General features: G+C 34.5%; 1 protein-coding gene across 2 annotated transcripts in view; it reads left to right on the forward strand.

Moving 5' to 3' along the window:
• The window catches only part of LOC115215739 (WD repeat-containing protein 48-like), a 132,138-nt gene that overhangs the window by 90,977 nt on the left and 25,456 nt on the right, over positions 1 to 15,705 (forward strand). The window contains exons 11-14 of one of the 2 annotated variants that reach the window (XM_036505946.1): positions 939 to 1,036; positions 4,244 to 4,351; positions 5,768 to 5,867; positions 13,235 to 13,282. In XM_036505946.1, the coding sequence (XP_036361839.1) occupies positions 939 to 1,036; positions 4,244 to 4,351; positions 5,768 to 5,867; positions 13,235 to 13,282 (354 nt within the window). The remainder of the gene's footprint in view (positions 1 to 938; positions 1,037 to 4,243; positions 4,352 to 5,767; positions 5,868 to 13,234; positions 13,283 to 15,705) is intronic. The other variant, XM_029785033.2, reaches the window with a different exon arrangement.

Below are 15,705 nucleotides of genomic sequence, written 5' to 3' on the forward strand. Positions count from 1 at the left end.
CACCCTGTTTTTAATTAATCATGTATTATCTCGTAGAGTTGAGATTTTGATGATGTGATTGTTTATTTTTAGAATGGCATTGTACAATAAGTGTGAGAGGCTGGATCTGGCTGGTTTGAACATAAAACAGGTATAATATCTAATCCTGATATGGCTGGTTTAAACACTAAATGGTTAAAGGTGATAAAATTATGTGAATGGGTTTACCTTTACCCTTTCCCTCCACCCATTTTTCCTCATAGCATTGCCCTTCCCTTTCTATCTCCCACCCCACTTTAGCACTTTCATGAACTTACCCACTCATTCACCCTATCCAGTCCTTTGTACTACTTATATACACCACCCTGTAATTGAGAGTACACATTGACATTCTCTTCATCATCACTCTCTTTCTTTCCAGTTGAGGTAACCATGTATCACCTCTTCAGTAAGACACCTGTTTCTTCCCCTCTGTTCATACTCTAACCTCTCATCACCTGGCATAAAACCCACCTATCTTGATATTACCGGGGTCTCTGTCTTGCGGGTTAATTGGTGACCTTATTTTTGTTGGTGCCACATAGCCCCACCCAACCCCCATTCCATCTGTAAAATGGTTAACATTAGGAAAGGCATCTAACTGTAGAAACCATGTGAGTGGATAGACGTAATGCCCTACCATTTATGTGTTTGTTTTGCAAGATTCTTGATCTGAAATCATGTATTGAAACAAATATTATTATAGCTGAGAAATTAGAGTATGATAGGGGGACAGAAGTATCCAGGGAGAATAATATCAGCATTACAGCAAGTTATGGAGTGGGAGAGGAATTACTATATTCATTGACTTTAGCATAAGATGGAAATATTTCTCTGACTTCACTTTTAATTTTGTCTTTGTTACAACTTCAAATATGTGAATTGTATATTTAATCTGCTTATTATTTGTCTACCATCAGGTGGAGCCAGCATACGTCAGTATTATGTTTTAAATGATAAACGACACATTATTACCAAAGATACAGATGATAGTGTTATTTTATGGGACGTTTTAACGGTAAGTCTTTATACTTCCCAGTCATTAATCTCAAGAAATATTCTGAATGATTATCAGTCCAAAATAATGCTTTATCCAGTGCTGAACAGCCATGGTAATAAATGTATGTCCTATCTTAAATCAGGGATCACCAAACTTTCTTTACTGTGGGCCAGATAACTAGGAGAATGACAAGTGCGGGCCGCATAACCATTTTGTTCAATACAATCCTGTGAATATGCAAAAATTAAAGACAATCACCATATTTATTTACCGAAATGTTATCTAAGAAGGTGACATTAGCAATAAGATAGTTATATCATACCCAGTGAGCACACATCCAAATCTCACAAGCTAAGCAGCAAAAAAGGTGAGTGAGATTTGTGAAACTGGTGTTTAGCTTTTAAGATATCATCAATATTTGCTTTGAAATTGCTGCATCAAACCAAGAGAATTGCTTTCAGATGTTCATCAGTCAACCTCATTCGATGTGCTCTGACTTCACATACTTCATTTTTAAAAATGTTTGCTCACAGACATAAGTTGTTCCAAACACTGATGCCATACCAGAAGCAAATGAACTTGCATTGCAGGTACCTACACAAAAGGTACAGTGCGGTGGCGGGCCAGATGAACTGACCTTGCAGGTCGTAATTTGATGATCCCTGTCTTAAATCATTACACTTTATAGACTAAAATATATCTTTGTTATACAGGAATGGCTGTGTGGTACTTCCCAACCTCTAAGTTCTGGGTTCAGTCCTACTGCATACACCTTCGGCAAGTGTCTTCTACTATAGCTTTGGCCCAAACAGTGCTTTGTGAGTGGATTTGGTAGATGGAAACTGAAAGAAGCCTATTGTACATGAGTGTGTGTGTCAGTGTATGTTTGTCCCCCACCACCACTTGACAGCTGGAATTATGTCCCCATAACTGAGCAGTTTGGCAAAAGACGCTGATAGAATAAGTACCATGTTTAAAAAAAGAAGAAACAAGTACTGGAGTTGATTCATTTACTCTTTTACTTGTTTCAGTGATTTCACTGCAGCCATGCTGGAGCACTGCCTTTAGTCAAACAAATCAACCCCCATTTGTAAGCCTAGTACTTATTCTATCAGTCTGTTTTGCCGAACTGCTAAGCTACAGGGATGTAAACACACCAACATCAGTTGTCAAGTGATGATGGGAGAACCACTACAAGCACACAAATACATACATATATATGCAACAGGCTTCTTTCAATTTCTGTCTACCAGATCCACTCATAAGGCTTTGGTCTGCCTGAGGCTATAGAAGACACCTGCCTAAGGTGTCACACAGTGGGGCTGAACCTGGAACTATATGGTTGGGAAGCAAGCTTCTTACCATACAGCCACTCCTGCACCTGTTTGACTACAATTTCTTCATGGCAGTGCCCCAGCATGGCCACAGTCTAATGACTGAAACAAGTAAAAGAGAAAATCCATGAAATATTCTTTTTCAGATGGTTTGTTAGATCATCTACTGATGGTATTCTAACAAATGACAGTGGGACCATCTACCTGGTCAGTTGATCTGCAAGAAATGGCAGCTAGTTTGCCCTCAATTCACATCTACACATATCATCGTCATTGTTTTTATGTTTGCATTCTCCATGCTGGCATGGGTTGGATGAGACTTATTGAGATAATAATGTTCTGTTGCTTGATGCTCTTCTTGTTGCCAACTCTTACCTGTGTTTCAAATAAGATATTTCTATTGCACTGGTCTTCCCATGTCATTACCAACAAAACTACCAAACTACAAGGTGCATTGTTTATAAGAGACATAAATATTACATTGTCTGTTATAATAGTGTCAGTGAGAAGACATGGAAACATACACTCAAGTATTTGCAAGCACACACAAATACTACTGATTTAAAAAAAAAAAAAAAACAGAAGGATGTATCTGATATTGTGATTTCAGGTAATTTATGTTTGAAAATGTAACAGGATAGTCATGGTCAGAATGCACTTGTTAATCAATCTGAGCAAGTATATAAACACCAACAATAAATACCTGATCATTTAATACAAAGGCATTGTTTATTGTAGCTAACTAACACATTCTATTCAGTCTACTACATGTCACCTTGGGCAAGTGTCTTCTATAGCTTCTGTCCAACCAAAACCTTGTGAGTGGATTTTGTTGACAGAAACTGAAAGAAGCCTATCGTACACACACACACATACATACACATCCATGTATATTTGTGTTTGCCCTCCACCACAGCTTGACTACTGGTGTTGGTGTATTTGCGGCCCCTGTAACTTAGCAGTGCATCAAAAGAGACCAATGAAACAAGTACCAGTACTGGCTATAGTCTGATAACCGAAACAAAAGATCAAACAACTATTTCATATTGTCCTGATAAATCATCTTCATCATTGTAAAGTTCACTTTTTTTCCCATGCTTGCACGGGTTGGATGCAATTTGTGCATACATATTTTCTATGGCCAGTTACCCTTCCTGTTTCTAACTTTTACCTATTTCCAACTAAAGTAATCACACACACACACATTCCCTCTCTCTCCCTCCTATCTCTCTTGTTTCAGCCATGGCACTGCAGCGATGCTAAGGTACCATCTTGAAGAATTTTAGCCGAATGAATCAACCTCAAAGCCTGGTACTTATTCTATTGGTGCCTTTTGCTGTACATTAAGTTATAGGGATGTAAACACACTAACACCAGTTGTTAAGTAGTAGAAGTGGGACAAACAGACTCACATATATATATATATATATATATATATATATATATATATATATATGTATAAATATATGACCCACACACATATATATATGTTAAATGTATAGCAGGCTTCTTTCAGTTTCTGTCTTCCAAATCCACTCACCAGGCTATGGTCAGCTCGAGGCTATAATAGAGGACACTTTCTCTGGGTGACATGCAGTGAGACTGAACCTGGAACCATATATTTGGGAAGCAAGCTTCTTACCACATAGTAATGCCTGCACATGTTTTTTATCATCTACTTTACCATGCTTGTATGGATCAGATGGAATTCACTGAGGAAGATTTTCTATGGCAAGACACCCTACCTGTTGCCAACCTTCACCTGTATCCAAGTAAAGTAATACTGTCTCATGGTCAAATATGTAGGCAAACTTTGTGGATGTAAATTATGTTGTATTGACAATTTATATAAATGTATAATTGGGTTATAAAATATGTCTCTTCGTTTTAGGCTCGAAAAGTAGAAGAATTAGGAAAAGCTGATTTAGAAGAAGAATATAAAAAAAGGTTCAAAATGGTTTATGTACCAAACTGGTTTTCAGTAGATCTTAAAACAGGGGTGAGTTTCTCTTCTTTTTTTCTTCTCATTTTAATTTTTGTTAGAGCTGTATAATATTGTCTGCGATTGCATGCTAACAGTTTTCAATGTTTTTATTTAATGATATTGGACCTTAATCTGTGAAATTATTTAATAAAGTTTTCTTCTATAAGTTAAAAAGAAACTTTTCTTTTCACTTTACAATTTTTTTTGTTATAAATCTAATAAACCCAGCCAAAATATAGTTATGAAGATCATACGAAATTAAAAATAACTTAAATGTTGCTACAAAAAGGCTTGTCAGTGAATATTTTTCAATAAATAACAGTTTATCATGATAGATGTCTGATAAGGTTGTTGTGTTTTATCTCCTAGTTAATTCAGTTGAAACTATTTGTTCTTCTGTCTCATATCTTGGTGGCTGTTTTTCCTTATTTGACTTGTAGCAATAATTTCCATTTCTCTTTGCAAAATAAGACTAGTTTGTACATGAACAACTATTAAACAGATAGTGACTATCATATTTTAAACTAGCTATTTTAATGCGTTTAATGTCAACTAATAACCTAAGTTATAGTACAAATCAAAATATTTTTCTTCAGTGTTAGATATTGCTTAAAAGTTATGGGTTTCAATAGTCTCTTGAAATTATTCTACATCTCCATTTTTTTTTTTGCCATTACTCATCAAATCAGAGCTTAACATCTCTTGATACTTAAATACTAGACTAGTTTACTGATTGTGTTTGTTAACTGTGTTTTGTGAAACCTTGATGAAGATTATTTCTTGTAGCTGTTTATAACTTACTCTCTCACTGGCTGTTTCTTAAGTCAGTCTGAAATAAGAATTATTTAAATTTCTTGTATGGTATAAACAAGAGGATTGATCTGAGATTGTTTCGTTGAACAGTGACTGTCATATTTTGGTACTCTTGTTTCTTTTTGTTTTAATTTTTAGATACAGTAAAAATATACATTATTTATTCATTTCTAGATTAGAGGCCAGTGATCAGGTCACAGGTGTGGTTGAATGTTAGATTATAGAAATAATAGAAATTTATAGAAAATTAAAATGGTTATTAATAGCATTCTGTGTGTGTGTTCATTAATAAGCAAATTGCAAACATAAAAACTAAACAGTTTCTAAATTCTATTAAAATGAAAAATTTATTGAAGTAAATGGAAAAAACGATGTTTTTAGTGTGATCTTCATACTTATCACTTTATTTTGATAACGTATTTTTATTTTTCTGTTTCCTTCTGCACACATCAATGTCTAACTTTTTGTAAACTGTTGATGAGAATATGTTTTTTTTTTTTTTTAATTCCAATCTAACCTGGCTGGTTGGTGAGAATTACTTGCATGTTTGTGAACTTCTTATCCTAATATCTGGGTTTGTCTGGTGTTTATTGTATTCGCCTCTTGATTCTGTGCCAGTTGCTGATAATTCACCTGGAAGAGTCAGATTGCTTTGCTGCCTGGATGTCTTCAAAGGAGCTTGGAATTGCAACTCCTCCTGATGGACCTGATACAAAATGTAAGTGATAAACAATTCAAGAATAATAGGTGGCAAACAGTTTTATTCTTGGGTTATCTGTTGCCTTAGAGTACCTCAGCAGTCAACATTGATTTCAGTGCAGTTTTAGTTTAATTCTGCATGCAAATAAATTTCTAATTTTAATCTAATAGCTTAATAATCTTTTCTTTTGTTTAAACAAATTTTTGAAAATTTTGAATTTATTTAATTTAATTGCTTTGTTTATTTATCACAAATATCTTATAATCCATATAAAATTAGAATTGAAACTTCTCAGTGATTCTTGTTTAGAAAAACAGCTGAATTTGCATAATTAAAATATTTACTTTCTTACACTTTCTGAAGCCTTACTGTAGTGAGAAAAAAGTGTAATATTTTGAAGTTACTCTTAGTCAGGTGTTAAAAGAATATAAATGGTAGTTTTAGTGTAATTATACTTTATATGCACAAGCAGTATGTTAATGTATTATATCCTGCACAAAAAAATCACATTATATCTTGTTTGCTTTTAACTCAAGTGTATTGAACCAAAACGGGGGATTTTATTTTTCTGTTGCTTTCTCGACATCTCTCTCTATTCTTTGCAGCTATCATGGAGATCAGTCCACTTTGTAAAGTTGTTTTCCTACCTCTGCCATACTTTTTCTTTTTCTTCTTGGAATTGTGCCTTGCAAGACAGTGTTTGACAAGCCTAATGATCTGATTACAGATATTACAAACAATTTTCAAACTGAAGATCTGTTATGTGCTGCCTTGAAAATTTGTTTGTCAGCCATCATCATCTCTTACTGGAAGTTTCAATCTGTTCATAATAACTTTTATCTCTAATAAGAATTACTGTGTGACATTTCTGTCACAGTTAAAGATTTACTTTCTCGATAAGAATGGTAGTAGTGAAAGCCATTCCCCAGCCTACCAAATCAGGAGATTACAATTCATGAAGTTACCTATTTGCTTGGGTCAGTTCAACTGAAATATTTTCCATACTATCACAGACTTGTTTGCTTCAGAAATATTATTATTACCTCAAACTCTGCTTGCAATATTTGGTCACTAGATTATTATTTATTTTTTGGGTTGTGGTGGTAGTGTGATGATGACCCAATCATCTTTGGTCAATTCTCTTTTCCTTCATTCAAGTCTCTTTTGTAAAATTCTTGTTAATTATATTGTCCAGCTCTAACAGTTTCCCTTCATTTATTCTTTGATGATCATAAACTGCCTATTGCTTAGCAGTAATCTATCATTACTTCCTTTGATAGTGTTTGCCAAGGATCCCATTGTTTATCGAAGGTGGAGGTTATACCAAGGATCAACAAGATGTTGGCTTGTCCTTAATTGTTACTCGGAAGATTTCTAACTCTTGAAAGATTCCTCAGCCTTACATGGTCAAATTTGACTTCCATGAACTCTGTTATATTTTTACTGTGTTGATGTCTCAGTATCTACCCCAAACTGGTAACTTAGAGACCCTCAATGCTGGTAGAAATTTCTAACTTTACATTCAAATCCTGTTAGACTTGCTTAGTGTGAATGTTATTCTGTATAGAAGATTCACTGGTAATAACTATATAGTTGAACCTATTTTCTCATTCTTAATGAACTGAACACTTCAGTTTACATTTAATAAAAGAAATTTTCTATTAACAGCTGCAGTAATGATAGGGTTAAAACATATTCAATTATTAAAAAAAAATCATTTGGGTGCGGATGACATTAGATCTTGATGTACACCTGAAGCTGTAAATAAAATCTTGTAAATTTTGGTTTTTCTATCCAAAAAGGTTTTTTGAACCATTCTTTACACATTATCTATAGCTTTATGCATGTTTAAAACCCACTGTTCCAAAAATGAATTATTTCATATTTTCTCAAATGTTTATAAGTTCTTATGATGTCAATATGTGTGTGTTGTATGTGTGTATTATAAAAAGAAGAAATATTTCACTGTAGCAATATGAATCTCTCTACATGTCACAAGCTTCAGAAATCTACTAATTGGGTTTTAATTCATATGTACTAAATAATGTCATCTTAGTTAATAAGTCATCCCATTACAAATAGCATTTCTCAAATAATCTTATATAGTACCTTTGATTAACTGAAGCAAGAAGAACATGGTGTCCTACCTCAAAATAGTCAAGGAATAAGACAAGGTTACAGTGGAAATGTATCAGTGACCTAGTCACAAATGTACAGTGGAAATGTTAAATTTTCACAAATTTGATTGAATGCAGTGGTTTTTGTATATTATTAAATGGTTAGAATGGCTTCGGTTTTAACATATGGTCTCGGACAAAGTCACTAGATATGTTTGACTCCAAAAACTCTCTTGAGATCCAGTGAAAGATTCTCTGATCCTCTTGCATGGTTGCTTAACTTGAAGAAAGAACAGCCTAATCTTTCTCATATTAAAGCTTACTGTTTTGAAAGTAAGTTGAGGACCATTAGATAATGATATTCATAGGTAATGTGTGATAATGTATTCATTGATAAGTCATGACTGCGAGGACAGGATAGTCATGCTTTGACAACTTTGATCTGATCTGAATTCTCCTCAGTCAATGCTGACATGAGAGTGAACAACAATACCAGCCTCTCTGTCTTGTTAAAGATAATTACATTCTACCCTTCCTTAAGTAAGTCTCTTGTAACTGTAAGATTCAAACTAATTAGCTATCAAACTGTTATTTCTAGATATTTTCCACGCATTAGCTTTCTTCCACTGCCGTTTGTAAATGTTTATCCCTAACCATAATTACCTCCCCTGTATCTCGTACAAATTCCACTGGATGTTAGAATTATCACTTTAAATTACCTGGTTTTGTTATACCTTACTTCTTCATTTTAGATAACCAAAAATACAGTAATATGATATATATTTCTTCTTTTAGTTGGGATAAATACTCATTACTTATAATTTGCTCCAGCATATATACAAATTAAGATTAATAATCTATCATATAGTCTTAAATCTGAAATGAAATAAACCATCACATTTTTGTGGAATGTCAATATCAGTTTTGGATGTTGATGTAAAAATAGGTTGAATAATATGATCTGTCATCAAAAGGATCAGGAACAATATATTAAGATATTGGCACTGCAAACAAAATGTCATGCAGAATTTGTTATAATATAGGCGCAGGTGTAGCTGTGTGGTAAGAGGCTTGCTTTACAACTTCATGGTTTTGGGTTCAGTCCAACTGCATGGCACCTTGGGTAAGTGTCTTCTACTATTGATCCAGGCCAACCAAGGCCTTGTAAGTGAATTTGGTGATCAGATCCTGAAAGATGCCTGTAGTATATGTGCTGAGTTCAAATTCCACCAAGTTTAATGTTGACTGTCATTCTCTTGGAGTCATTAAATTGTTTTGATTAGCAGTTAATTACTGGAGTTGAATTAATCAACTAATACCACTCTGTAAATTTCTGGTCTTGTGCATATGTGATAAACAGTTATAGTTGTTAATAAGGATGATCAAAAACAGTAGAAAGATAGACATAATAACCTTATGGTGTTTAGCGATGTCACTTTATGTTCTGAGTTCAAATCCTATTGCAATTTTTTTTTTTCATTCTTCCTTTTGTGTTCGATAAACTAACACCAGTCAAGTCCTGAGATCCATCCAGTCAGCTGTGCCAGTGTTGTACTTGTGTCAGTCATTGGGGAAAGTGGATGACAATTAGTAGCACAAAAGGACAAAATATCCTGATAGTATTTAAAGAAAATCTCTTTGTAACCTAAGTTCAAATAACTCCAGGGTTGAAGAAATAACTACTATTTAACTTCTAGGTTTGGTAATTGACTACCCTCTTCCCAGAATTTTGTGTTAGAAATCTTCATTATTATTATTAATTGTAGTGGTAAGGCAGTGAGCTGGCAGAATCATTAGCATACTGGGTTACGTGCTTAGTGGTATTTCGTCTGTCTTTACATTCTGAGTTCTAATTTTGCTGAGGTCAACTTCGCCTTTCATCCTTATGGGGGGTTGATAAAATAAGTTTGAGTTTAGTACGGGGGGTGCAATCTAATTGACTAGACCCCTTTCCCCAAACTTGCTGGCCTTGTGCCAAAATTCGAAATCATTATTAGCAGTAGTAACATCCCTAGTTCATATCTTGTTAGAGGCCAACTTTACCTTTCATCTTTCTAAAATTGAATTAACAAGTTACATTCAGATATTGCGTTTGACATAAAGACTCTATTCGTTGATGAAAAAGAATTTTCTATGAACTGTAATTAATTTTTGTGAATGTGATCATTTCCTTTTGTTTTTTAATTTGTTTGATGTTATTGTAATTATTGCTGGAGTTTATTCAGATGTCTCTTTGTTAGAAATTGTATCACTGCACATGTCCAACTTTTGATAATTTTCTTTATTTGAAAATGTATATGTATGTATGTATGTCTGTGTGTAATATGTATATATCATGTGTAGATGCAATAATTTGTTTTTAAATACATATTGTGTCTGAACAATATTTTTATAAACTTTAGCATTTTAATGTATTTGTTAATTTTTCACTCATTACCAAGTAACTAAACCAAATCTCAGTTTATTTATTACAGGTCTGTTTTACCTATAGAATTCAACTTTTATTCTTATTTTATTCTAGAAACCAGAAATTGCTGGAAAAATTTTGTTTTTCCCATTTCTTGCCTTAAATTTACTTGCGTGTGTCACCACTTTTCGAACCTAGCTAAAGTGACTCCAAAAAATTATACCAGGATGGTTATTGATATAAACGGAAGAAATAATTCTGCCTTATTTTACACACTTTGTAGTTTTTGTTTCAGTTTTCACTTGTTTTTTTCCCCCTATGACCAAGTACATTAATAATCGTTAGCATCAATGTATGCAAATTTCTGCCCTCACTTCTCTCTCACCTCGCACACATGCATATAAACATGCATTATACATTTATTTACAAATACATATACATATGTATTTACATGTACAGCACAAGCAAGGGTATATGGTTAAGAAGTTTACTTTCTATCCACATGGTTTTGGGTTCATTTCCACTGTGTTCAAAATCTTTGGTGCTACGAGAAAAGCACCCAGTACACTCTGCAAAGTGGTTGGCATTAGGAAAGCCATTCAGCCATAGAAACATGCCAGAACAAATATTTGGAGGCTGGTACAGCTGTCCCTCTTGCCAGCTTCCATCGAACCACCCAACCCATGCCAACATGGAAAATAGATATTAAATGTTGATGATGATGATACATATATATTTACACATACAACATGGGCATGGTTGTGTGGTTAAGAAGTTTGATTTCCAACCGCATGTGTTCAAGTTCAATCTCACTGTGTTCAAAATTTTAAAAGGCTGCTGTGTAAAATAGACCATTACTTAGTTACATATAATTCATTTACCTGTATCTTGTAATACTGAGCTAAAGTAGGTAAAAGAGTTTCTTGTTACATAATTAAATCAGCTTATTGAAAATTCTTCGTCATTAATTTAACATTCATTTTCCATGATGGCATAGATCCAGCAAGCTGCAGGACTCTGCCAAGCTCCAATTGTCTGTTTTGGCAAAGTTTCTATGGCTGGATGCCTTTCCTAACAGCAACCACTTTACAGTGTGTACTTGGTGCTTTTTATGTGGTACCAAATAAGTTGCAAGACTGAAAGAGAGAAAGCTCTTTTGGCATTGAAAAGGTTGAGAACTACTGTTAGATTTCTTATCTGAACTACTGTTATATGGAGATTTGTTATCACCAACAACAATGTGAAATCAGTTATTTTTGGACGTCATCTAAAATTGACTGCAGTTGAGTTGACTCATTCAATTAGATAATTCTCTGCTAGCTGTTGTTTGTTATGTTTTGCATGCAGCTTGCTTAAAAGCTTTTAGATGTGTGTAGAATTTAGCAACTGAAGTTATTCCTATTTATCTCACAGAATGCAGAGTTCTTTACTTTAGATTATGAGCCAAATAAAGGATAGGTAGGACTAGTTTTATACAAGCTAAAGCTGAGTTTGTTGAATGTTTGTGATTGTGTCTGTAGCAGAAAGGGATATTTTTTTTATTGTGTCTATGTGTGTATGTATCCACTTGGTTCCACTCCTCTCTCATCCAAGAAGACTTTTGTCTTGCAAGGTACTTGGTGACCCTGCTGGTGCCATGTGAAGAGTACCTGTGTTGGTGTCATATTAAAAGCACACTTGCTGGCACCGCATAAAAGGCACTCATACTGGTGGCACGTCCAACTGTAGAAACCATACCAAAACAGACAGCTGGAGCCTGGTTCAGCCCTCCAGCTTGCCAGCTTCTGTCAAACTGTCCAACCCATGCCAGCATGGAAAACAGATGTTAAATGTTGATGATTTTATATATATATAACGATGATGATGATGATGATATATATATAGGGGCACAAGTGTGGCTGTGTGGTAAGAAACTTGGGCAAGTGTCTTCTACTACTATAGCCTCAGGCCAACCAAAGCCTTGTGAGAGGATTTGGTAGATGGAAACTGAAAAAAGCCCATTGCATATATATATATGTATGTATGTGTGTCTGTTTTTGTCTCCTCCACCATCACTTGACAACCGATGTGTTTATATCCCCATAGCATAGTGGTTCGGCAAAAGACAATAAAATAAGAACTAGGCTTACAAAGAATAAGTCTTGCCGGCAGTTAGTTTGACTAATGGTGTTGCTCCAGCATGGTCGTAGTCAAATGACTGAAACAAGTAAAACAAGTAAAAGAATATATACATCTGTATGTGTGATGCATGTATCTTTGTTTTTGTTTTGTAGTTGGCATTGAAAAGTTAACATTGGGAGTAATTTGTTTGTTTGTTTTTAAATATAGTGCAGAACATTGATATGCACCATCAGTTCTCATGTTAGCAAAAACTGTAAGAGAGAGAGAGAGAGAGAGAGAGAGAGAGAGAGCAAGAGAGATGGTTTTGTATGAAATGATTGGTTTTAGTTGAATCTTGCTCATGTTTACTTTTTCACAACTCATTCATAAATCTCCCCTGTATTTTACCATCCATCATATCTCAGACTTGCTGCTATCATTCCAGTTTTCTTAAAAAATTTTCTTGTTGTTTTCTCTAGTGTTTAAATTTCTGGTTGAATATATGAAAAGAATCAAAAGCATTTTGATCAACTTGGTAAACTCTCATTTTACTACATGTTCAGAATTTCACTTTTTTTTTTTTTTTTGACTTTGAATATTGCTTCACATATTGATAACTTTGGTATGAAATTATCTCCGATTTAATGTAAACCAAAATTGCATTAAAGGGGACAGGCAGGGCTGGAAATAAAAAAGATACAAAACACTGCACATTGCTACCATCTCACTCTGCTGACTCCATATTTGTGAAATGCTTGCAGGTGGGACGACAGATGACTCTACTGATGCCTTAGTGGGATTCCGGAAGCGTGAGTTGTCTGAATGTGTTCTGAAGCCTTTTGAATGTGTTCTTGAGTCCTATCTTGTTGCTCTTCCATGTCTTTACAACTTACCTTCCCCCTTTCCTTTCCCTACTCATTTCCTTATGCCAATCATTTTAATGCCATCTTTTTTTAAAGAGTTTGTTTTGTTTTTATTTTCACTGCTTCAACATATCCTGTGACATTTGTTGCTTAAACATTTTACTAAACACCTCACTTCATTTTTTTTTTTTTGTTCTTGTTTTTACAATTTCAGGGGAAATATCAAAATATACTTTCTACTGTTTGATCCACTTAATCTATCTCTTATTTGATTTGGTTCTTTCTATGCATGGTTAAACATACCTCAAAGTGTGCTACAAACTCTGGCGTGTTCTAAAGATTAGCTCAAGCACTATTGCTGGTTCTAGGCTCCTGTTTTGAGTTACTGTTTGCATTCTGCTTCTTTCCTATTTCTCTTCTATAAATCAAAAAACTACATAAGAAAATTTCTTTCTTATACCAATGGAATGATCTTTGAAGGCTTCCTATCTTTTTTCATTTTTTTTTCCATTTGTTGTACTATATTACCCTGTATTTCAGATAGTCTTCTCCCTGTCATCAGGTGTCATATATCTAAGTTTACATGATTTGGCACTAGCCATTATTTTGTTTAGAGTATTGACACTCATAGCCATTAAACATATTTATGATATTTGGTTGCTATACGCTCTGTCTTCTGCTTCTATAATCATTAACTCTGTAGCATTTAAACCATCTGTATCCAGGCCAAATATTCTACCTGTTTTATGGTCACACTGGCCTCTTACAATCTATCCTACTATGTCATTCTAAAACTAAACAATCATATCATTGAAGTTTCAAAGAGACAATGCATGATTAATTCAAAATAATGTGAATAAATATGTGTCACGTTTGACAGAGCAATCTGGATGCTAAAGGGTTAACCTTATTCTATAAAAGGCTCCTTTTATGAAATTTCCATTTATGGTGTTCTGCAACAAATGGTTTAAAGCCATATCTCATTAATTATGATTTCTGAATTGCATTTGTGTAGAAAGTGATTTGATCTGCTGTGGCTAAATTAATTGCTTAGGGTATTGTATTTATTAAGCAGACTATGTACGATAACCAAATATTTGCTTAGTGTAAGATATAAGACTGTGCCAGTCTTATATCTCCTTGAGGCAGGCTGGATACTATTAGATTCTGGAGACAGTAACCAGACTCCTATGAAAATGTTCACACTGCATCTCCAGTTGTGACTTAGAATCAAATATTTTTGCTGATTGTATTGGATAGCTTTTACATTCTTTGAGGAAAATATTATTCTGATATCTGATATCTTTTTTTTTTCATTTCTTTGTTAACCAACCTTGTTTCAGTCATTAGACTGCAGCCATGCTAGGGTTAGGGTTACCTCGAGGAATTTTAGTTAAATGTACTGACTCCAGTATGTTTTTTGTGAAGCTTAGTACTTGTTCTATTGGTCTCTGTTGCTGAACCACTAGGTTACAGGGACATAAATAAATCAACACCAGTTGTGAACTGGTAGTGGGGGACAAACATGCACACACATATATATATATATATACATACACACGTGATGAGCTTCTTTAAATTTCTGTCTACCAAATCCACTCACAAGGTTTCGTCAGCCTGTGGCTATAGTAGAAGACACCTGCCCAAGGTACCACCAGTGAGATTGAACCTGGAACCATGTGGTTGGGAAGCAAACTTCTTACTACATAGCCATGCCTGTGCTTATGTTCAGATTAATTTCTTGAAAGTTTTTTTGAAAGTGTCATAAAATTTTGACTGTTAGAAATTATATTGTATTGGTTTCCAGGCCAAATTTCTGTTGGTGTCGTTAGGTCACGTTGTGAAATTCGTTAGTTCATTTTATATCTAATCATCATCTTCACCATTTGACATCTGCTTTCCATGCTGGCATGAGTTAGGCAGTTTGACTGGAACATGTAAGTCAGAAAACTGCACCAGGTTCCAATCTGATTTGGCATGGCTTCTACGGCTGGATGCCCTTCCTAACACCAAACACTCTGAGTGTGTAATGGGCACTTTTTATGTGTCATTTACATGACATTGGTTAGAGCCACAGCTACAAATTCACAGGTGCTATTTACACAACACTGGCTACTGCCATAATTCTCAAGTACAGCATATTGCCATGGTCTTGGTCAGTTATCATTGTCTCCATGAGGCCCAACATTCGAAGATCATGCTACTGGCAATGGCCATGATTATGATTTCACATGTGTCATTCACATGACACCAGCATGGCCACAACTACAATTTCACTCGGCCTGATGAGTTTTCTGAAGCACAGCATATTGCCAAAGGTCTAATATTGTTGGTTATTGGACATGCAACAATTATCTAGATTTATGTTC

Source organism: Octopus sinensis, linkage group LG9 (genome assembly GCF_006345805.1).
Source record: "Octopus sinensis linkage group LG9, ASM634580v1, whole genome shotgun sequence".
NCBI lineage: Eukaryota > Metazoa > Mollusca > Cephalopoda > Octopoda > Octopodidae > Octopus > Octopus sinensis.